Genomic DNA, 22385 nt, shown 5'->3' with positions numbered 1-22385 from the left:
TTCTTTGTTTCTTACTCCGTGGCTTGCTGTGTAGCTGAGTTGCTGGTCCCTGGAGTCCTCCTTCTCTGGCTCCTAAATCTCCTCACTCCTCCATCTTTTTCTTCCCCCAGTTTTCTCTTTCTATATATCCTCTCGACCTGCCAGCCCCATCTATTCAGTTCTTTATTAGACCATCAGGTGTTTTAGACAGGCGCAGTAATACAGCTTCACAGAGTTAAACAAATGCAGCATAAACAAAAGTATCACACCTTAAAATAATCTACATAACAACTTGAAAAATAAATAATAAATATGAAGGAACTTAAATGATCTTCATACAGTACTGTATAACAATCTTATCTGGAATGCCCTCACTAATACGACTTTTTTCACTGTACTTGCTTAGCATTGTGCCCAGCATTCAAGAAATGTTTACAAAATCAATATACAAAGTCAAAAGGCAGTCAGAACACATCTGAACTGGTTGGGTCCCTTCTTTCCTTCCTTCCTTCTCTGCAAAATTCCATAGTAGCCAGAGATTGTCGCTGGCCTTTGTCTACCTCACTTTTGCGGTCTGACAGAGAATCTCAGGAGGCAGGTTGTTGGTTGGTGGGACAGGGAATCCTTACTTAGAACTGCAGCTAAGGACTGTGAATATCAGAGACTGTAGCTCAGTGGTAGAGAGAAGCAGACGCAGAAAGCACTGCTGGTCCAGGACTGTGCCACTGGTAGACACGGGACTGGCTGGGTGCACCCCAGCTCTGCTGCTGGAGAAACAGCTTGGAGTCGCCAAGTTACGGTGGAGAACTTAGTGTGTCTGGTGTTTTGGTGCAGTTTTTAGGATATTCTATCTCCCTATTACTTTCCTTTGTTTTTTCTTTTTCCTTTATGTGCTAGGTGTCAAACCTAGAACTGCACAGATGCTGAGCAGGTGCTGTATTTCTGAACTATAGCTCTGGCCCTATGGAACATTTTCATTTTAGAATGTTTTGGAAATCTGGTTTTGAACATAGTGTGTAAATTGAAGCCTTAACTCATTCTTTCAAAACTTCACAATACTAATAATAGTAAGTTATTTTGCAAGTTAGAGAGTTACAGGGAAGAAAATACCTTGATTCAGAATTAGAAATGCTATCAAATACATCTAGAATTTTTTAGTTAAAAGAATTTTAGCCAGCTATGGAGAAGTACACCTAAACTACCAGTGCTTGGGAAGGAAAACTTCAAGCTTAGATATCAGTACTTGATTACATTTATTATTTTGTGGTAATGATATGAAACAAATGCATAACTAAACACTGTGGTTGTGAAAATCCTATATGATATTTTGTATTGAATAACTTGTAGATTATTCCATATACTTTTTGTAATTGATCATATTAGGTATGTTCTATAAAACCATGTAGTTTTGTCATGTGCTCTTTGAGAACAATTTGGAAATAAAAATGGTTCATTTCTTCACATTGAAAGAATAATGCAAGTGTGTTTAGGGTTTTTATTTTGTTCAAGGTACAGTGTGAGTCTTCTACTGGACAGTTGTGTTCATCTGGTGAAATGTGACAGCTGGATACGCATTAATGGTTTTAGCATTATTTAGCATATTTCTTCAATAGCTGCTGCTGCTACCAAAGGCCCACTTTTTCATCTTAGCCTGAAAAATTAATGAGAACCCTTGCTTTAATAAGCATAAAAAATAAGGATTTTTTATGTTAAGGTATAAAGTAAAATAAGTTAATTTATAAGTCACAGGTGAAAATACTTAGGAGAACAGAGCATGTCAGTTTCTCTGAGGAGCTGTGACAAGTACATATAGGAGATTGAGAAAGGAGATAGATTACAACACGTAGTTAAAGCCAAAGCATAAAATAGCACATGAATACCAAGGACAACATTGATACCATGCATCATTTGAACTATTTTAAAGAAAGCGTAGGTAGATATTTTGGGGGAGGGATTTCTAGTCATAGAACACACAGAGCAGGATTATGGAGATAATAGGTGCTTGGGAGTTTCCTGCAATAAGGACTAGTGGTTAGAAGGCCTTATAACACATGCACCTAAATTCCCAGCCCTCAGAAGACTGAGACATGAGGATTTTGGATATGAGGCTAATCCAGAGAGTACTGTGAAATGTTGTCTAAAACAGAGTGGGAGGGGATGGGTTTAAATAGAAAAATATTGCTTGTGGCTTACAATGCAGATCCTGTTATGAGTACCTTTGTTGGATATACAGATGTGCCAGAAGAAGATGAGGATGATTCAGATAGTGAGCCAGAGGGCCAGGACATTGATGAGCTCTATCACTTTGTGAAGCAAACACACCAGCAAGAAACACAGTCAGTTCAAGTGGATGTCCAACATCCTGCACTGATCCCAGTACTGAGACCGTACCAGAGAGAGGCCGTCAACTGGATGCTACAACAAGAGCATTTCAGAAGCGTTCCTGCTGGTGGCAAGTATAAGATGTTTAAAGAAGGGCTTGTTGATTGGAGGCAAGATGTTGAAGATAGTCAGTAATGGGACATGTGCTAGGGTAATGGCAAGTAATAATACTGAAAAGAGAATAGTTTTCTAAAAAGTCTTTCAAATAGAAATCTAGAAAAATATGTGACTTTCCTTATTTGTATAAGTTTAAAATGCTTTTTCCTTCAGCCTTAATGGGAATGTATGAAAAGTAGGAAATAAGTTTAAATCATGGTCCCTACATGTAATCTCAGTTTGGGAGGTAGTAGCAAGAAGATGAGAAATTCAAGTCATTCCAGGCCACAATGTGAATTTCAGGCCAGCCATTCTGGGCTGTGTGCCATGCTATCTCAAAAAAAAAAAAAAGAGGAAAAAAGTCCCAACTTGTCAAAGGGGGTTGTTGCTTTTAGAACTTGATTAGTTATGAGTAAGAATCTAAATGTTAGCAACAGAGCAGATTTGCAAATGTGACTAATTTTCCTAGTTTAAATTTTTTTGGTTACCCCACAAAATAAATAAAACCAAGGAATTTATTGGAAGGGTGTGCTCTATTAATATTTTTGTTTGTTTGCTTTAAGACAGGGTGTTTGTGTAGCCCCTGGCTGTCCTAGAACTCACCGTTTAGACCAGGCTAGCCTTAAACTCTAATGAGAATTCATGTTTCTGCCTCCTGAGCACTGGGCTTAAAAGTGCACACCACCATGCCAGCACTGTTTTTAAGTGAGTAGACAGATTTTGAGATTTTCATACAATTCTTTAAAAATGAGTTATTCACTAGTTCTACTTCTTCCTGTAAAGATTTACTCAGTTAGTGGTAGATGATATTACTTATTTATCCCAAGTATTCCTATTTTTTTTTTTTTTATGTTTTCATTTTGGACAGTATCAGTTTATAGGCAATATTATTTCTCCTTACTCCTGATCCTTTCAAATATCAGTAAATTTGTCTTCTTCCAAAACTACTTTCCTTGTCTCTATTTTCCTGTCTCCTACATTCTCATTCATTCATAGTCTTTCATTCTCCCATCCTGCCCTGAAACAAACATTCAACTCTGGAGCTGGATGCTCTTGGTCAAGTTTCATAATCTGTATGTTTCACTGCCGATCTCTCATTCAGTATTTTCCTCTCAATTATTTGTTTGGGAAATTGTTAGTTCTTTAAAGTCCCACAAAGGTCGTATTACTTTTTCTCTAAAATGAAATAATTTTCTTTAGATACATAACTACAGAAAGGTATAATTTATACACAACAAAATGCTTTGAAATTAAAGCTTGATGCATTTAACAAATCTATATCCTTAGAGTCAGCAAACAGTTTTTGTCAGCCCTCTACCACAGCGACAGAGTATCTGAAAATCATCTCCAGGGTTGAGAAAATCACAGAGTGAGAGGTTTCAGTGCAAGAGTGACTGGCCTCATTGCTTTGGACCTGAGGAGAGATTAGATATTTACAGGGAAGAAAATACCTTGTTTCAGAATTAGAAGAATGCAATCAAATACATCTAGAATTTTTTTTAATTATAAGAATTTTAGCCAGCTTTGGTGTAGTATACCTGAGTTGCCAGTGCTTAGAAAGGAAAGCTTCAAGTTTACATATACTTGATTATATAGTTATTGAGTTGTAATGGTATGAAATAAGTGCACAATTACACACTGTGGTTGTGAAAATCCTGTATGATATTTTGTACTGAAAATATAAATTATTCAGTACAGTCTTAGTCATTGAGCATATTAGGTGTGTTTACAATGTTTGCATCATTACAGTGACATGTGGCTGAAGAGCTCTTCATCTCTTTGTAGCCTGGAAGCAAAGAACATGTTATGAAAGGACCAGGACTAGATACATCCCCCAAGGACAGTCCCAGTCAGGACCAACTGACTCCCTTTAACTGGGTCTTATTGCTAAAGTTTCTGCTAGTTCCAAGTAAGCCCTCAAATTAATAAACCTACTAATAAAGTAGTCCATTTATGAAGCTAGCGCTATGATATCCAGTCACTTCCCTTAAGCCCCCACCTCCAAGCATTGCTTCAGTGGCAACAATAAGAGTGTTCAACATAAGAGTCATCGGAGAACAAATCAGAGCCAAACCATAGCACCATATAACAGAATTAGACCCATGCCAAAGTAAGTACTAGCTCCATATGGTTCTTGAGAGTTGAAAAATTGAAATATGCTGTGAGTTTACAATACACACTGGATTTCATGTAGTACTGTAAAAAGGAAACAATGTAAAACCCCTTAATTTTTGTATTGGTTACATATTAAATAATATTTTAGTTATCAGGGTAAAGTAGACTGTTAAAATTATTTCACTTATTTCTTATTTTATAATAAGAACTGCAAATTAAAGGTTATATATGGGACTCATTATATTTTATACAGTAGTACTGGTGCAGAAAATTCCACTGCCTTAAGACATTTGCTTATGGCCCAGTCAGCTCTGGTTCTACCTTCAAGAGGCAGCCATTGCCACCATCACTTGGCCTGTTTGGGGAAAATGAACCATTTACATCTGCACACAGTTTGAGCAAAGATTTCATTTTTTTATATGACATTTTTGAAGTGTGTCTATACTTTGCATATCAGGAACTCATTTTTTTAATCTATAGACTAGATTTTCTAAATTAAATCTCCATGTGACACATAGCTGTTCCTCTGCTCTGTGTGGTTTTCTCTGAATTGCATTTTTCCATTTATAAATACCGTATGTTTTCCTATGTCATCTTTACTTCCTTAGAATTTAGTTTCATTTTATTGATAGAGACTGATTTCCTATTTGGTAAATTAAAAGATTAAAGAGAAAGACCAAAGAAGGTTGAGATAAATGCAATACTTAAATATTACAGTTTGAGCTTTCTTTTTCCTAAGTGAAGTGAATCTTTCTTTTCACTCTCTGCTCCATATGGCAGGTTGGTTACAGTTAAGATAAATCTTGGAGCTAAGTAGCATAGGTCTGTTGAGTTATTTTAAAGTTGCCTGTGATCTTCCTGCTTCCACTTCCTGTAGCAAATATGACTGGCATGAGCCACCTCAATCCTGCTAAATGATAAGCCACACAACGTGGGACTTGAACCCCATGACCCTGAGATTAAGAGTCACATGCTCTACCAACTGAGCTAGCTGGGCTTCCCTAACCCAGAATCTTTCTGAATTGTGCAAATGAAAAATTAGTTTTCTCCAGCAGAGTCTCACTAGGTATACAAACCATTGTTACTGGCAAGCCCCATGCCTAGCAGTAGGTGATAAATATAAAATGAACTCTGACATTTTTGGAGGTTCTTTGTGTCATAATGCATATAATGCTGCTGTCAAGCTTTCCCCGCCCCCCCTTTACAGGTCCTTTTCATATATAGTATGGTTTCTGGTATTGTGCTTTTATGGAATTTCTGTGTGTACCAAGTGCAAGCATGTGTATGTGTGTCTAAATGTGCTTATTGTACTTTTTCTTTGGCTCTTTTTCTTCTGCTTGTTTTTATCTAATTTTTGTTATTTATTTATTTTTTAGATGTTTGTATTATAATGAGAGAAAGAAAGGGTGTAGATCTGGGTAGGTGGGAAAGAGCTGGAAGGAGTTTGGGGAGGGGAAATCTAAATCAATATATTGTATGAGAAAAAAAATTTATCGTCAGAGAGAGAGTGAGAAAGGAAGAAAGAAAGAAAGAAGTTGCCCACTTCTTGGGTGCTTTGTTAAAGGTAACCAACCCTTCAGGTTGAGTTGGTGTGTTAGTTTTCCTAGTGACCCTCAGCAGTTTGTTGTGCTTCCCTTTTCTGTGTTATTACTTGCTTATATGGATGTGTACCAAAGCAAAGGAAGCTGGCAAATAGTAGAATATTTTTTAAAAAGAACTGGAGAAAACCGTGGCCTTTTACCCATGTGCTAAGTGAGAGGCAAATATGTAGCTTTTCCTGAGTGAGCTTTTCAAGGACATGGGTCTCCTGAGTCAGCATCCCATACCATTCTGTTTGTTTTATTTTAGTATCAATATGTGATAGAAAACAAAACAAAACAAAAACTCTTATGTGGTTATACTTTATTTTAGACAACTCCCTGCACTTCTTGTGGCGAGAAATTGTTACACCTGATGGTTTGAAACTCTACTATAATCCATATACAGGCTGGTAAGGCAAAATCTTATATGCTGATTTTTAAAATACACGCAGTAAAATCTATGAGATTTTTAACACATGTTCACGGTCTTGAGGAATGCTAAATTACTGTGTATTTCTGTAGCTAGGATAGACTCAGAAATAAAAGCCCTTGTCATTTTTCATGCTGAGTTATCAAGACTGACAAAATCTTGTCATGGCTGGACATGGTGAGCCATGTGCTTTAATCCCAGCACCTGGGGAGGCATGGGCAGGCAAATCTTGGAGTTGGAGGCCAGTTTGGTCTACATAGAGAGTTCCAGGCCAGCCAGGGCAATATAGTGAAACCCTACCTCTGAGAGGGAAAGAATAAAGGAGAGAGGAGATTTATATCTCAGGTACTAATGTTATTTTGTTTATAAAAGACCAACTTTTACAATTTTCATTAAATTTATCAGTTTATAGATTAAAAAAATATAAGATTCTTTAATCATAATAAATAAATCAATATTTATTGTCTTCTATATTTTTAATTACGTGTCCATAAGGACCTAAAAGGAAAAAGTGCTTCCTTCTAAAATGTATAAAATGACATATATTTATTTATTCTGTGGCCAGGGAAGGAAAGGTGCTATGGCGTACCTGTGAAGGAAGAGGACAACTTGCAGGAGACTCTTCTTTCATGTTTGTCATAAGGCTTGGTGGCAAGCACCTTCTCCTGCTGAGCCATGTTGCCAGCCTGCATAACATTTCTTTTTATAGAATAGACAAAATGCTCATTATGTACTACACCATTCTTATTTCTGCACTTAGTTGTCTGCTAGGTTATTGTTATTATTTCACTCATGTTACCTATGATTTGTAATTTGAATTGTTGTCTCCTAAATGAAGTTTCAATAAACTTTAAGTTTTTTGCATTCTTCTGTTCTCTTTTTGGGAATACTAATAAAGGACAGCATAACTTTTATTTAAATTCTTGGACTGTCTTTTCTCTTAGCATCATTCGTGATTTCCCACATGCTGGACCACAGTTGCTTGGTGGAATCTTAGCAGATGAGATGGGTCTCGGAAAGACAGTGGAAGTTCTGGCTCTGATTCTGACACATACTCGACAAGACATCAGACAAGATGGTCTCACTCTTCCTGAGGTACAAAGAAATACTGCACTGCTCCGGAGGACGGGAACATGGGGTGTTAAGAGACCTTACAGTGAACATTGACCATTTACTTGGCCCTCAGGTTAACCCCTTCTGTGCATTATATGGCAATGGCTTGTGTTCATGTTTGATTACCTTCAAGTGACTGCAGAGAGTGGGACGTTGGCTTCCTAGCAGGTTTTTCTTTTTTTTTGGTTTTTCAAGACAGGGTTTCTCTGTGTAGCTTTGTGCCTTTCCTGGGACTCACTTGGTAGCCCAGGCTGGCCTCGAACTCACAGAGATCCGCCTGGCTCTGCCTCCCAAGTGCTGGGATTAAAGGCATGCGCCACCACCGCCCGGCGCAGGTTTTTCTTGAGTGATGCAGACCAGTTAACAGAATATGTAGTAAGTTACCAGTCTCCCAACTAGTTAGCAAAGAACTGTTTTATAATAAATCCTACTGGTACTTCAGATATCTTGTCAACACTATAAGGTCCAGATTGCCACTGAATGTTTTAAGAACTATTTAATTACAAACCTCAGATTCTGGTAAGTAGAAATTATTGGTTGACTGATAGCTTAATAGTAATAGATTGTTAGATGGAATAGATTTTATTTAAATATATGAATTTTAGAGTTTACAAAAAATAACTTCCTATATCTCCCAGTAGTGAAACCTGAAGCCAGCACATTAAGCCCTGCTGACTTTAGCCCACTAATCAAAGGTAGAACCACTTAAGAACCTTCAGGAGCCACAGGCCCACAATCTTAGTATGTATGTAATCTGTTGGAAAGTCCACATATACAAAGTAAACCTTAGAGATTTCAATAGTAAATGGAAAAGAAAAATTTATTTTTATAAATTTATATATATTTACATATATATGATGGGGGCAGGTCTGGAGAGATGATTCAGCAGCTAGGAACTCTGAGCTCTGGCTGTTCTTCTAGAGGACCTAGGTTGGATTTCCAGCACCCACCAACTGAGCAACTAACCAGCCATCTATAACTCTAGCTCCAGGTGATGCCCCTCCCTCTTCTGGCCTTTTTAGACACTGCATGCATGTCGTACACAGACATATATACAAGCAAAATACCATTATACACAAAACAAAAATAAGTCTTTAAAAAAGACATTGTGAAGTATTAATAACTTCTTTCTGAGATGTTAAGCTCATTACATATTTTATTTCCAAATTAATGTTTATTATTATAAATATTTCAATTCTGTTTTAAAATGTGTCTTTAAGTTTCTTTCAGAAATTCCCTATGTTTAGTTAATTTAAATAGTATACACAAATAAAAAAATGATGGCTAGTTGCAAGCTTCCAAAGTAAAAAAAAAAAAAAAAAAGTTTATATAATGAATGACATTTACTTATCTCCTTTTATAGTTGTATATGACTATTTTCCATTTCTTTAATAGAAGAAGGGTTAATTATAATACTCAAAATATTGAATACCAAATATTTCAACTACCAAATGTCATGTATTTCAGGGGAAAGTGGTGAATTATTTCATCCCATCTCACTGTCCCAAAGGAAAATTAAAAAATAGAGAAATCCAGGATACAGAATATGAACCAAAAGAAAAAGTGCACTGCCCCCGTAAGTGTGGTTTCTTCAAGTAGTGTCTTTTACGTGATTTTTACTGCACTCTGTACTGTCCTCAGAAAGGTTTAATAATCACAACTGGTTTTTATTTAAATTGTTTGTGTTTAACATAAGAGCATGGTTACAAGTTACATTAACAAAAATAAAGAGTTGCTCCCAGTACTACTAGTTCTGTCTGTTATACTTAAGTTTCTTCAATTTTGTTTATTTTCAAGTGTAGCTACTATGATTTCTATTAACAGATTAATTTTCCTTAGCAATGGTAGCATAGAATATACTAGGACATTCAGGAGATTTTGCTTTATAATTTGAATGATTGTTGTTTTGTCAGACAAATTAGCCTGAATAATTATTTGCTAAATTATTTCTATTACAGTAATTTTTTCTTAATTTAAGGCCAATTTTTATTATATATTCTTTGGAATGGTACTAGAGTGCACTACATCTTTTATTTATTTTCTTAACCCAGTCCCTAATGCAGATTGACATTTTATCTTAGTTATTTTGGGTAATTAGCATGTCCTTTTGTTTATCACCTTGTACATTTAGCTACACGTGTGATGATCCTAACAGCTGTGAAAGAAATGAATGGGAAAAAAGGAGTTTCTATTCTTTCTATCTATAAGTATGTCAGCTCCATATACAAATACGATGTTCAGCGGAACCGGAGTCTTTTGAAGCGGATGCTAAAATGTTTAATCTTGGAAGGTCTTGTGAAACAGATCAAAGGCCATGGTTTCTCTGGGACTTTTACACTGGGGAAGAATTACAAGGAAGAAGATATATGTGATAAAACAAAGAAGCAGGTAACAGCATTTATTAAGTAAATATACTTGTAAAAGGATTTTTCTTTGGGCCACCAGCTCACAAAAAATGACATAGTGACTTATTAATTATGAAAGTTCAGCATATAGCTTAGGCTTTTCCCACTATCTCTTATAACTTAAATTAACCCATTTCTATTCATCTATTTGTTGCCACATGACTCGTGGCTTTTACCTCTCCTCCTGCATATCTGATCCCTCTGTATCTGGCTGGCGACTCCTTTCTTCTTCCCAGAGCTCTCTTTGTCCAGAAGCCCTGTCTATACCTCCTGCCTAGCTGTTGGCTTTTAAGCTTTATTTTAAAACCAATCACAGTGACACATCTTTAAAACAGTGTAAAGAAATATTCCACAACATTTCTCCCTTTTTGTCTAAATAAAAAAGAAAGATTTTAACTCTTACACACTAAAACTATATACATTATCAAATAGCAGGTAAGAATTCTATTTACAGTGTTCGATCTGTTTGTATTTGGCAAATTTAGAGAAAATATTCCATTATCTGTCCTCTCTTGATGAGCCCAAAGTGTTATACCTAAACCATTTTCTATCATAACTTGTATTATAATCTTAAAACTATCTTTTTAGACCTCAAAACATTTTTTACATAAACAATTTAAGCCTTATGGGTCTCTCAAACTTACAAACTTTACATCTTTTATGTAAGTTTCTTTTCTGAATTTGGTAACAAGGAAAACTGTAAAACTATAACAATCTAGTCTTCAATCTCCATCAGAGACCCAAGAAGGATAAAATATTACCTGAGGAAACAGGAAGTGCAAAATAAACAACTTGTAAAACTAAGAAATGATAGATATCAGGCTGTCTGGACAGTCACCCCAACATGCCTCTGTAACATTGAAGCATCCATCTTCAGCCTGTGGGCCTAAAATATCTGACATTTTCTGTGAAGCAGGATTTTTGAAGGACTGTCCTACCACGTCTTGGCAAACCTTGGCAATCTCTTTCTTTTGTGTCTTGCTTGTCCAATTTGGCCAACACACTGTCAGCAGTCAAGGCAAGAGCAGTTTCTTACCCAAATGGCTGGCTTTTGCCACAAAGAAAGCAAACTCCATATGGAGGTTCTTTGCCCATCATTTCTTTTTGAAGTAAATTGGTACTGCCAGCAGCAGACAGGTCTTACTGTCATGAAAAGCCTATGTTATTAAAAACTTTAAATACCATATTCTTTAGATCTTTGAAGTGTTTGAAGATCACCTGTCTATCTAAAATGTATCTCTGTATGTCTTGAAAACATACCTAACATGACTATTAAGTTTGATAGTTTTAGATGACTAACCATTAACATGTATTTCTTTATTATCCTAAATAGCTTTCATGAACTAAAAACTTTATATTTTTAAATGAGCTGTGTAGGTATAATACTTTAAACAAAAATAGAAACATATACATGGTATAAAAATAGCTTTAAATTTGTATCAATATACTAAAATCCATACCAATGCAAAATATTTGAGAGTAGTGGTTATGTAAACAACTCAACAGTCCACCCTTTTATACCGTCATTTCTATACTATATCCCCCATTTTCTCTTCAGAAAGAGATCCCTAAATCTAACTTCCTTTGTTTAGTTTTATTGTTTTGACCATGACCAATAACAACTTGTAACCAACTCCCCTAAATGAAGTCAAACACCCATAACCCACCAAATAACCAAAAACCACCCACCCCACCTCTTGCCATACAGAATAAATAGGTAGATCCTACCTTGACACTAAAGCTTTTAAAGTTTGCAGACAAAAATCAAAAACAAGTAAGGAAAAACCTTATCCCAGTGACTTATGTTTTCTACTTTCTGAATGTAAATGTCACAAAAGTAGTAACTATTTTAGTTACATTTGAATCCAGAGAAATGTGGTTTACTCATTAAAAATACTCAATGAGATGAACTCTAAAATTAGTTGTTTTCATATGCCTTAGAGTTTAAGATAACTTGTCTATTGTTATGATACTGTCTGCAATTACAAACTTTGCTCCCAGCTTTAGCAATGTTAATGCCTCAAATTTATATATATCTATTGATATATATTTTAAGTCTCTTTATATAAAATTATAGTGTTCCCAATGCCATCATCCTATAAACATTTTATATTTTGTTATAAAACTGTTTTCATTGGGCCAGTAATTTTAATTTGCTTTTAGAAATATAATCACAATACATGTAAACATTATCGAGGAACAACTACTGACAACAAATCAAATTATGAAAGCCTTTTCTTTGGAGACACACACAGTGCACACACATACACACACACACACACACACACTCCCTCTTCATCTTTTGGAAAAGGTAATATCCACCTTGTGCCCAAGCAACACAAAAGACTGCAGTGAGCTGTGCTTTTGTAATCCCTCTGCCACATGGGGAAATCTCCAACCAGTGCATTGTTTCTGTGTTAGTCGCCTGGCTCTTGTATTTGCCCTTAGTTCTGACACCTTTTTCCCAGAGCTGTTCCTATCACCTACCTGTTTGTCACACTCCACTTGTGTTCCGTGCCCTTTGTAGGCATTTCTATAGCTCACTTTTTGCTTTGACTATTCAGAGAGCTGTTGAGACAGATACCAAATGTACTTCTTTTTTATACCCTAGTACCTAAGACAATGCCTGGCCCAGAACTGACATTCAAACCATGGGTGGCAGGAGGCACACATGGAAAGGGCAAAGATAGGAGTTTGTTTACTGATTGCAGTAAATAGTAGATTAACTTCCACGGTTTTTGTACTTGATGACTTGGTATTATATGTACTCTAAATTTCTGTTATTTGATTGATTTAAGCAGACTTTAAATCATAAATCATTAAGAACAATGAGGTAATCTCCCTTTATCTTTCTGATCTGTATCTCAAAGCAAAACTCTATAGGGATGAAGTAGAGCCTTTGCTTTTCTGAGGATTACGGAAAGATGTCTTTCAGAGAGTAAATTAGAGAACATTTGTCAGGAACAATTCTCCTTGGGTAAAGACTGTTGAATTTGTTTGTAAATATATAAAGTTTAGAGTTTAGTTTCCAGGTTATAACTTGATTGACACGTGTTAATTAAACAATTCTTTTTCATAGGTGGTGGGGAGTCCAAGGAAAATTCAGAAGGAGTTAAGGAAATCAGTGAACAAGGACACAGACTCTGAATACCTGCCATCAAACACTTCTGATGATGATGATGATCCTTATTATTATTACTATAAGGCCAGAAAAAGCCATAGTAAATTGAAGAAAAAACCTGTGTTCCTCCCTAAGAAGGAAAAGAGACAGCCTATCAGTCCAGATCCCCAAATTCACTCTCCAGCTGCTGGTGACGCTGCAAGTGCTGATGCTGATGTGTCGGGAAGGGCACCTGCCTCTGAGGACAAGAGAGACCCAGAAGCACAAGACCGTGCTGGCTCTCCAAAGCCCGCTGATGAGGAGTTGGCACATTCTAACACTGTGAGTCCCTTTGAGTCCTCTGATTACCGCTTTGAGTGCATATGTGGTGAATTTGACCAGATTGGCCGAAAGCCGAGAGTTCAGTGTCTGAAGTGTCACCTGTGGCAGCATGCAAAGTGTGTGAATTACGAGGAGAAGAATCTGAAGGTGAAGCCTTTTTACTGCCCCCACTGCCTTGTTGCAATGGAGCCAGTGTCAACAAGAGCAACGCTGATCATCTCTCCAAGTTCCATTTGCCATCAGTGGGTGGATGAAATCAACCGGCATGTGAGATCATCATCTCTTCGAGTTTTGGTAAGGCACTGAGCTAAAGAGGGAGAGAAACATGTAAATAAATGTGTGTTTCTTCATGATAGTTTTCATTGTGCTTTTAATTTGTTTGCATTTATTTTTAATATTGTTTATTATTTTACTTATTTGGAGGGAGAGTTGGGGCAGGATTTCACATAGCCCAGTATAGCTTCAAGGATGACATTGGACTCTGATCCTCTACCTCTCAAGTGCTCGTATTACAGGCATCTGTATCTAATTTTGATTATGTATTATTTTACTTTTCTATATGCTTTTGTTTTCCAGAGTTTTTTGTCAATGTTTTTATACTTTTTTTTCAATAAATTGAACCCAAGACCTTACAGATGTTAGACAAGCACTCTAGCACTGAGCCACGTCACCGTCATGTTTGTATATTTCTAAAATTATTAGTTATGACACTAATACTAGCTGTTCCAGAGCTTTAAGAGGATATTGAAAGAAGAAACAGAACAGTAGACTATATATCCTTTTCTGACTCCTGAATTTTAGAAGTTGAGAATATGTTGATATGAAGACTTTTGTAAAATTCTTGATTATCAAGATGAAAATGAGTTGTTACAGGCATTTGTGATTTGAGAGAGAGATACAGTTCCAGGATAGCATAGTGTAGTTGCAGATGCTCATTCCAACCTGTCACCTTGTAGATACATAATTCTCTCTGGAGTCTCAATTACCTCATTAGTAAAATTAAAAAAAAAAAAAAAACTGATTCAGCAGATATTTATTTGGTACATATCCTTTCCAGGAACTATACTGAATTCCTAAAACAGCCTCACACAGGCTTGCTGTGTAGATGAAAGGTGTTACTGTTGGCCACATTTCTTTTCTTCTTCCTCCCATGCAAATAGTGTAGATTTTCCATAGTCAGCCATTGTCGTGGACATGGGGACTGTAACAATAAATAAAGCATGTTTTTTGCCACTAAGAAGCTCTATTCTGTGTGGATGGGACTTTCAGACTTGGGTCCTTCAGTTTTGAGCAGGTCATTGTTTCCTCTTTTGGGGAAAGGAGTAATAATACCTAACAGTATTGATGTTGAAGTTTGGAGACAGTGTTTCGCACGGTATCTAAAACAAGAACGATACTGCATGAATAATAGCTGTGATTGCTCTACTTTCCCAACCACTGTATTCTCACACCTCTATCAAATCTGTCAGCCTTGCCCACATTCTTTCCTCTTTTTCCACTATATGCTCACACCCCTATTGAGTCCATTTAACAACAAGTTGTTTATGTCACGTGGCTCCCACAGTAGACCATAACATTTCTCTAGACAGCTTACAATCTGTCTATAGTGTGTGTGTCCAAATACAAATTTAGAAAGGGCTCAGTTCAGTAGGGATATAATAAGTGAATGTTTCTATGGCCTTTGTCAAGGTTTTCTATAATAACTGTTGGTTCTGATTATTTCCCAGGTATATCAAGGAGTGAAGAAAGATGGCTTTTTACAGCCTCATTTTTTGGCAGAACAAGATATAGTTATCATTACCTATGATGTCCTTCGTTCAGAACTAAACTATGTTGATATCCCACATAGCAATAGTGAGGATGGGCGTCGCCTGAGGAACCAGAAACGCTATATGGCTATTCCCAGCCCCCTGGTAGCGGTGGAGTGGTGGAGAATCTGTCTTGATGAAGCCCAGATGGTTGAATGTCCTACAGTAAAAGTAAGAATCTCCACAACATCCTTTGAGTGCTGATGAAGGAAGAACGTGAATAATTCAGTAGTTGAAATTTAGTTAACCCACACTAGTGATATTGTTTGAACATTTTTTTGCTAAACATTCTTTTTTTTTTTTTTTTTTTTTTTTTTTGGTTTTTCGAGACAGGGTTTCTCTGTGTAGCTTTGCGCCTTTCCTGGAGCTCACTTGGTAGCCCAGGCTGGCCTCGAACTCACAGAGATCCGCCTGGCTCTGCCTCCCGAGTGCTGGGATTAAAGGCGTGCGCCACCAACGCCCGGCTTTGCTAAACATTCTTATGTTATGAACTACATAATCCTTTGAAATTAACTCTAATTCTCTGAATGATACTTCTCTATGGAATACTTGGAGACTTGGTTGTCAATGTGTGTATGACAGTTCAAAGCAAACTATGTTTAGGGACTTCTAAATCATTTAAGCCAACCTGAAGGTTATGTTCTTAGTATGTTCTTAGTAGCCTTAATCCAAGGTTGACTTTGGCAGATGACTTCAGAAAATAAACTTTATGGTATAGAATTTTATTACATCTATCTCTGTGTGTATGTGTATCTCGGGTCTTCTTCTGTGACTCTCCACACTATTGTTTAAGATGGTCTCTCTAGACCTAGAACTTGCTCATTTAGCTCCACTGGCTGGCCTGCCAGCCCCAGGGATCATCCTGCTCTTTTTCCGACGCTCGGATTCAACCACGGTGCACGTTGCTTCCTTCTTCAGTCCTGGGGATCCAACCTAAGGTCCTAGATTGTAGCGAGTGTTTTACTGCCTGAGCTATCTCCCCGGTGTCATATTATTTATCTTTATTCTGTCTGCATTGACCTGTCTACAACCTGAACTGAATTGGTGAATCATATCTCATCATACAGAAGCTTACCTCTATAGGAAGGAGTGGTGAAGGGGGTGTATTCATTCAGGATATTTTTTCCTTCTCTGCATTCTTGAACTATCCCTACATCTCAGGGTGGCTCGCAGTGAGCTCCTACTAATGAGAACCACTATATTGGGTACTGGCTTATTAAGTATGACATTCAGCAGTGAGTGTGATAACTATTAAATAAAAACAGATGTATCTTAATGGAAATGCAGCTGTTAGTGGCTGTTTTCATGAGGAAATGTATGACTGATTTCTATGTTTTATTTCATACTTTCCTTTCATTAGGCTGCAGAAATGGCCCAGCGTTTGAGCGGGATTAATCGGTGGTGTATCAGTGGCACTCCAGTACAGAGAGGATTGGAGGGTAATACAGACTTTCCACAGTCACCAGACTTAATGAGCTTACTTGTTTGGGGGGCAAATACAGCAATGCTTAATTTTTGTCAAAATCTTTATTTATTTAAGTATATGTGTACTTAAAGTTTGTTCCTAATAATTTAAAGCATTTATCTTTGTAAATAGAATTTGGGTGATATCTTCAGATACATGAGGACAAATACATAGTGAGCATTCCCATTGCTTTACATTGGTCAAATATTGTACCCCTTCCACAGTATAGATACAGGTCTCAAGTCAACCGGAATTCCAGAAGATTTAGAACCTGAGAAGAAAGGAAAGCATGAGACAGAAAATCAAACTTCCTAGTAAGGGAGGCTGAGGAGAGTGACGGCCAAGTTGAGATTTTCAGTGCTGTGAAGTGACTAGGAGAGGAAAGGAGTCTCTGTGATAGAGGAACCAGGCAGCTGAAGGTGATGTGGCGGCAGAGCCCTCAGAAGAGTGTCAGTATGACAGAAGTACAGAGAAACCATGTGCATGCCGGGACTGAGTAGACAGGTATAGAGAAAGCCAAAAGGGACCTTTTAGACCACAGTACAGTGTTTTTGTTATTCTCTTAGGAAAAATTGGGAGCTCTCAGAAGAATTTAGACAAAATGATTTATACTCATCTTGTAGATTAATTTATATTTCAAAAGATGACTCATTGTAACATGGAAAATGATTTAGCAGAGAACAGAGTATATACTAGGATATCAGCTGATTGGCTCCAAGGATTGACGGAGGCAAGCGATGTGAGCATCATGGATCTGGACTAGGGTTATCTTTGAAAAACAGAAAAGTTAGATGAGGAAAGTTAACAAGATATGTTGTGTTGATACATTTCTAACTCATACATTTCTCTGTAAATAATACTAGAGGAAAAACATCTTTGGGTAAGAAGATTGTTAATTTGTCATAGGCAGATATAAATTTGAGGTTTTTAAAACCTCAGTGAAGTAGAACATAAACAGTTGGACTGATGTGATCTGAACTATAAATCTGTGATTCCTACAGATAAGCATATGTTACTAATGCCCATGTGCTATCAGAATCACTTAATTCAGCTACATAACAAGGCCCTGTCTAAAAAATAAGTAATTTCAACCTAAAATGTCAGTCATCTTCAAAGGATGTTCTAGGTAGTTATGATTTTTACATTTTTATTAGTTCCTTTTAGTCTTATAACCATGTGTCTTGATCATATTCGAATACCTGCCTTCCCTAATTCTTCCCCAGTTCACTCACCAGACCAGTTTGTGCTGCCCAAATATTTTGGGAGAGTGGCTAATTTGTTTTTGTTTTTGTTTTTGTTTTTCGAGATAGGGTTTCTCTGTGTAGCTTTGCGCCTTTCCTGGAACTCACTCTGTAGCCCAGGCTGGCCTCGAACTCACAGAGATCCACCTGCCTCTGCCTCCCAAGTGCTGGGATTAAAGGCGTGCGCCACCACCGCCCGGCTGAGAGTGGCTGATTTACCAGTAGCTGTACTATTAAAGAAAACTCTCTCCCTTTCCCAGCACCTAACAGTTGCCAATAGCTCCAGGGCTTAGGGCGGAACTTTCCTCTCCATGTTGGGAACTTCATCTGGCTTGGAATTATGGAATTTTAAAAATAATTCTTACTCCTTTTGAAGAGACCATATACTGTATTTTTTTTTCAACTAATGATACTTTTATGTATCATAAAATTATACTCAGAGCTGAAGAAATGGCTCAGTAGTTAAGAGTAGTGATTCACTAAATAAGTTTTGTGTCTAATTTCATTTTTGTCTTAGGCTAGTTCCCCAGAAATTTAATTAGTAGATCATTAGGGATGTTAGGTCAGAGTATATTCTCTGTATCGCATGAGATTACATCATACTTTTTCTTCATATTTTTCTCAAAGTCTTGCTTTGATACATGCGTCTTAGCAAATCCACTAAGGAAGTTTTCACTGCCGGGCTTTTGGATTCAGTGCAAGCTTTGTGTGGTAGTGTTACATTGTAAGTGTCTCAGGAGTTAGAGCAGAGCCTGGAGCACAGGAGATCTTAGAAGTGTAAATTGATCCGGAATTAAATGTTCAGATTCCAGAGGCTACAAGATGCATTCTACTTTCTGACGAGTTCTGTGTGTGCTTTGTGGGTCTGTGGGTGATCTTATGCAAAAGAGCAATAAAGAAATCCAGAAACAGTTGTCCCTGATGTCCTGTGCTTTCCCTTTGCAGATCTTTTTGGGCTGGTGGTCTTTCTTGGGATTGAACCTTACTGTGTCAAACACTGGTGGATTCGACTTCTCTATCGCCCATACTGCAAGAAGAATCCTCAGCATCTCTACAGTTTTATTGCCAAGATACTGTGGAGGTCTGCAAAGAAAGATGTCATTGACCAAGTCAGTGTGCCAACCTTTTACTGACTAAGGATATTACAAGGAAACAAAGCTGGGGTGAAAAGTTAAAATTTCAGGTTAAATTGTTCTGTTTCCAACTTCCCGTTACAGATCCAGATTCCACCTCAGACTGAGGAAACGCACTGGCTCCACTTTTCCCCTGTGGAGAGGCATTTCTATCACCGTCAGCATGAGGTGTGCTGCCAGGATGCCGTGGTGAAGCTCAGGAAGATCTCCGACTGGGCCCTGAGACTGAGCAGCTTGGACAGAAGGACTGTCACCTCCATCCTGTACCCTCTGCTGCGGCTCAGACAGGCCTGCTGCCATCCACAGGCTGTTCGCGGGGAGTTCTTGCCACTCCAGAAGAGGTTTCCCTCAGTTTCCTTCCCTATGGGGTTTATATTTCAGTAGTATTTAAACACTTTTGACTCCCAGTTTTACTCAGGGACTTTGGCTAGGTATCAGGGAATTTTTTGGGGTGTTTTTTTGTTTGTTTGTTTGTTTGTTTCATGGTTTTCTCTGTATGGAGCCTCATTTGTGAAAGAGTGATAACAAAAGTTTTTTTCATGGTTTTGAACATTTCTTTTAAAATAAGAGTAATTATAACAGGTTTTTGTGGTTGCATTTTTGGTTTGGAGAGATTTTATTTGTCTGTACTTTTGTCTGTCCCACTGCCCCACTTCTACCCCCCAACCCTGTGTGTGCGCTTTTCAAGACAGGGTTTCTCTCTGCAGCCCTGGCTGGCCTGGAACTCGTTCTGTAGACCAGGCTGGCCTGAAACTCAGGGATTTTCCCGTCTCTGCCTCCTAAGAACTTAAAGATATGCACCACCATACCTGGCTACATTTTTTGTTCTTAATATACTTCTAGTTCCCCACATGAGGGAGCAGCTAGATTACCACTAAGTATTATCTTTATAATTGTGCTAGTTATGTTCTTTGATATGTTTTATTGTTCCAGAATTTTTTTTGCAGATTGGACTGCACCTCAAAAACTGGTCTATTCATAGTACCTGATATTATAATAAACTCTTAGCTGTCAAAGAGTTATAAAGAGGATTATTTTGGGGGTTTACCTTTGAGTGGATTATAGGCAGCTAGAAATAGCAAAGATGATAAATTCATACAATATAAGCTGAACTGATAAGTTTTAAGAATTACAGATTGCTATGGAAACAGTTTCTATTTAAATAGAGGTTTATGACATCCTTCTAATGGAAATGACATTTGACCATTGTAGCATCTCTTACTTTTTATTTTTTAAACTGAAAATTAAATTTACAGTAAAGCGTAAATTTAAATAATTTGTAGTGAGGGGATTGATTCAGACCCAGTCTTACATTGCGATCCCTGTACTATTTCAAATGGATTGTATTGTAGTTTGTACTTAAGAGAGATTTTTCTAGTTCCTTCGTCTTTTGAATAAAGTGTGAAAACTTAAAAGAAGGCAGACCAGATACAATATTTGCTGGATTAGTAACAAGTAATATTAGAAACTGTAAAACTGAAGGTGAAGGGACCGGAAATAGTTCAGCAGTTCAAAGTTCTTGCGACTCCTCCAAAGGACTGAGTGTGGTTCTCATTACCCATGTCAGGCAGCTCACAACAGCCTGGAACTCCAGTTTCAGGTGGCCCTCTCCTGGCCTCAGTGGGCGGGCATACACACACACACACACACACACACACACACACACACACACACACACACACACACACACACATACATCATACCCAGACAGACACACACACGTACTCAGAAGTAAAAAAAAAAAATGGTGAAAACTGCTGTAGATTTGTGCAGTTTTCTGTAAAACACTGTAAGAGTCCTGTACCCTTCACCAAGCACAGTGTGACTTTCCTGCTGTGATAGTCCTTGGAGGTTTCATTCTGGTTTTGAAAGATGTCTCTTCTTTTAGCACCATGACAATGGAAGAATTGCTCACGTCTTTGCAGAAGAAATGTGGAACTGAATGTGAAGAGGCCCATCGGCAACTAGTTTGTGCCCTCAACGGCTTAGCAGGCATCCATATCATTAAAGGTAGAAGGTGATTACTTTGTTATATCTGATTCTTGCAGTTCTTTTTAAGGAAGGTTAATTACAGAGTGATGTTCTCGCACACTATTGATATGAGTTAAATAGGTTGGATTACACAGAGAACCTTACACAGAACATGTCAAGAACAGTCAGTGTACATGGACCTTAAGCAAACACTTCAGGAAGTTTTAGAGATTAGAAAATTTTAGGAAATTACAATATGAAAAAAGATTTTATCATAAGATATTTATTTCAGTCTCTTTTTTTTTTTTTTTTTTTTTTTGGTTTTTTGAGACAGGGTTTCTCTGTGTAGCTTTGCGCCTTTCCTGGGACTCACTTGGTAGCCCAGGCTGGCCTCGAACTCACAGAGATCCACCTGCCTCTGCCTCCCGAGTGCTGGGATTAAAGGCGTGCGCCACCACTGCCCGGCTATTTAAGTCTCTTATAGTGAAAAATCAGACCATTTAGAAATAGAAAAATGATTAAATTTTAACACATTCCTGGAAATATTGTTCAATGATTCTTTTTTAAAATAATGGTACTATAAGTTCTTTTTTTTTTTTTTTTTTTCATATCATGGTATATGCCAGGGTGATGTAGAAAGGAAGATGCAAAATAAAATCTTGGATCTTGCATATACAACTAAAACCACTGTTTCCAAATAAATACAACAAAAATTGATAGACCTGTTATGAGAGTAGACAGATCTGTAATTGTAGTAGGAAGTGTCAGTACCCCCTCAGTTATAGAACAAGCAGATAACACCGTGTCAGCACTTAGCCACTAGAACAGACTTGACTGAAGCGGCCTGGTAGGCATTTACTGAACACTGTAGCCAGCCACAGAAGAATATAGACTCTGTTCAGGTACATATCTAGGGTATAAAGCAAGTCAATAACATAAAAATTCAAGTCCTCCACAGTGGAATTGAATTTGCTATCAAGGACTGGTGAGGGGCCTCATTGGGTAAAGGTACCTGCTGCTAAGTTTGATGACCTGAGTTCAATTCCTAAGACCCACATTTTGAAAGAAAAGAACCCATAAGTTGTTCTCTACCTCCAATGTTCACTGTGGCATGCATCTCCTCCTGACTCATAAATACGTAATTAAAAAATAGATATCAATAAAACATAACTAGAAATAATTAAGATATTTTAGGGGGGAAATAACACTAAGTATAAAGGAGATT

At 37.4% G+C, this 22385-nt stretch overlaps 1 protein-coding gene across 3 annotated transcripts in view; it reads left to right on the top strand.

Moving 5' to 3' along the window:
- Shprh (SNF2 histone linker PHD RING helicase) overlaps positions 1-22385 on the top strand; it is a 72023-nt gene that overhangs the window by 5631 nt on the left and 44007 nt on the right. For all 3 annotated transcript variants that reach the window (XR_013045091.1, XM_076552764.1, XM_076552763.1), the window contains exons 4-14: positions 2213-2431; positions 6484-6562; positions 7527-7677; positions 9163-9271; positions 9827-10083; positions 13180-13836; positions 15270-15521; positions 16711-16789; positions 19002-19165; positions 19274-19530; positions 21078-21199. Coding sequence is in view for 2 of the 3 variants with exons in the window: in XM_076552764.1 (XP_076408879.1) it covers positions 2213-2431; positions 6484-6562; positions 7527-7677; positions 9163-9271; positions 9827-10083; positions 13180-13836; positions 15270-15521; positions 16711-16789; positions 19002-19165; positions 19274-19530; positions 21078-21199 (2346 nt within the window). In the remaining variant the exon portion in view is untranslated. The remainder of the gene's footprint in view (positions 1-2212; positions 2432-6483; positions 6563-7526; positions 7678-9162; positions 9272-9826; positions 10084-13179; positions 13837-15269; positions 15522-16710; positions 16790-19001; positions 19166-19273; positions 19531-21077; positions 21200-22385) is intronic.

This window comes from Peromyscus maniculatus, chromosome 16 (assembly GCF_049852395.1).
Source record: "Peromyscus maniculatus bairdii isolate BWxNUB_F1_BW_parent chromosome 16, HU_Pman_BW_mat_3.1, whole genome shotgun sequence".
Taxonomy (NCBI): Eukaryota; Metazoa; Chordata; class Mammalia; order Rodentia; family Cricetidae; genus Peromyscus; species Peromyscus maniculatus.
This window is presented reverse-complemented; position numbering and strand designations above follow the sequence as displayed.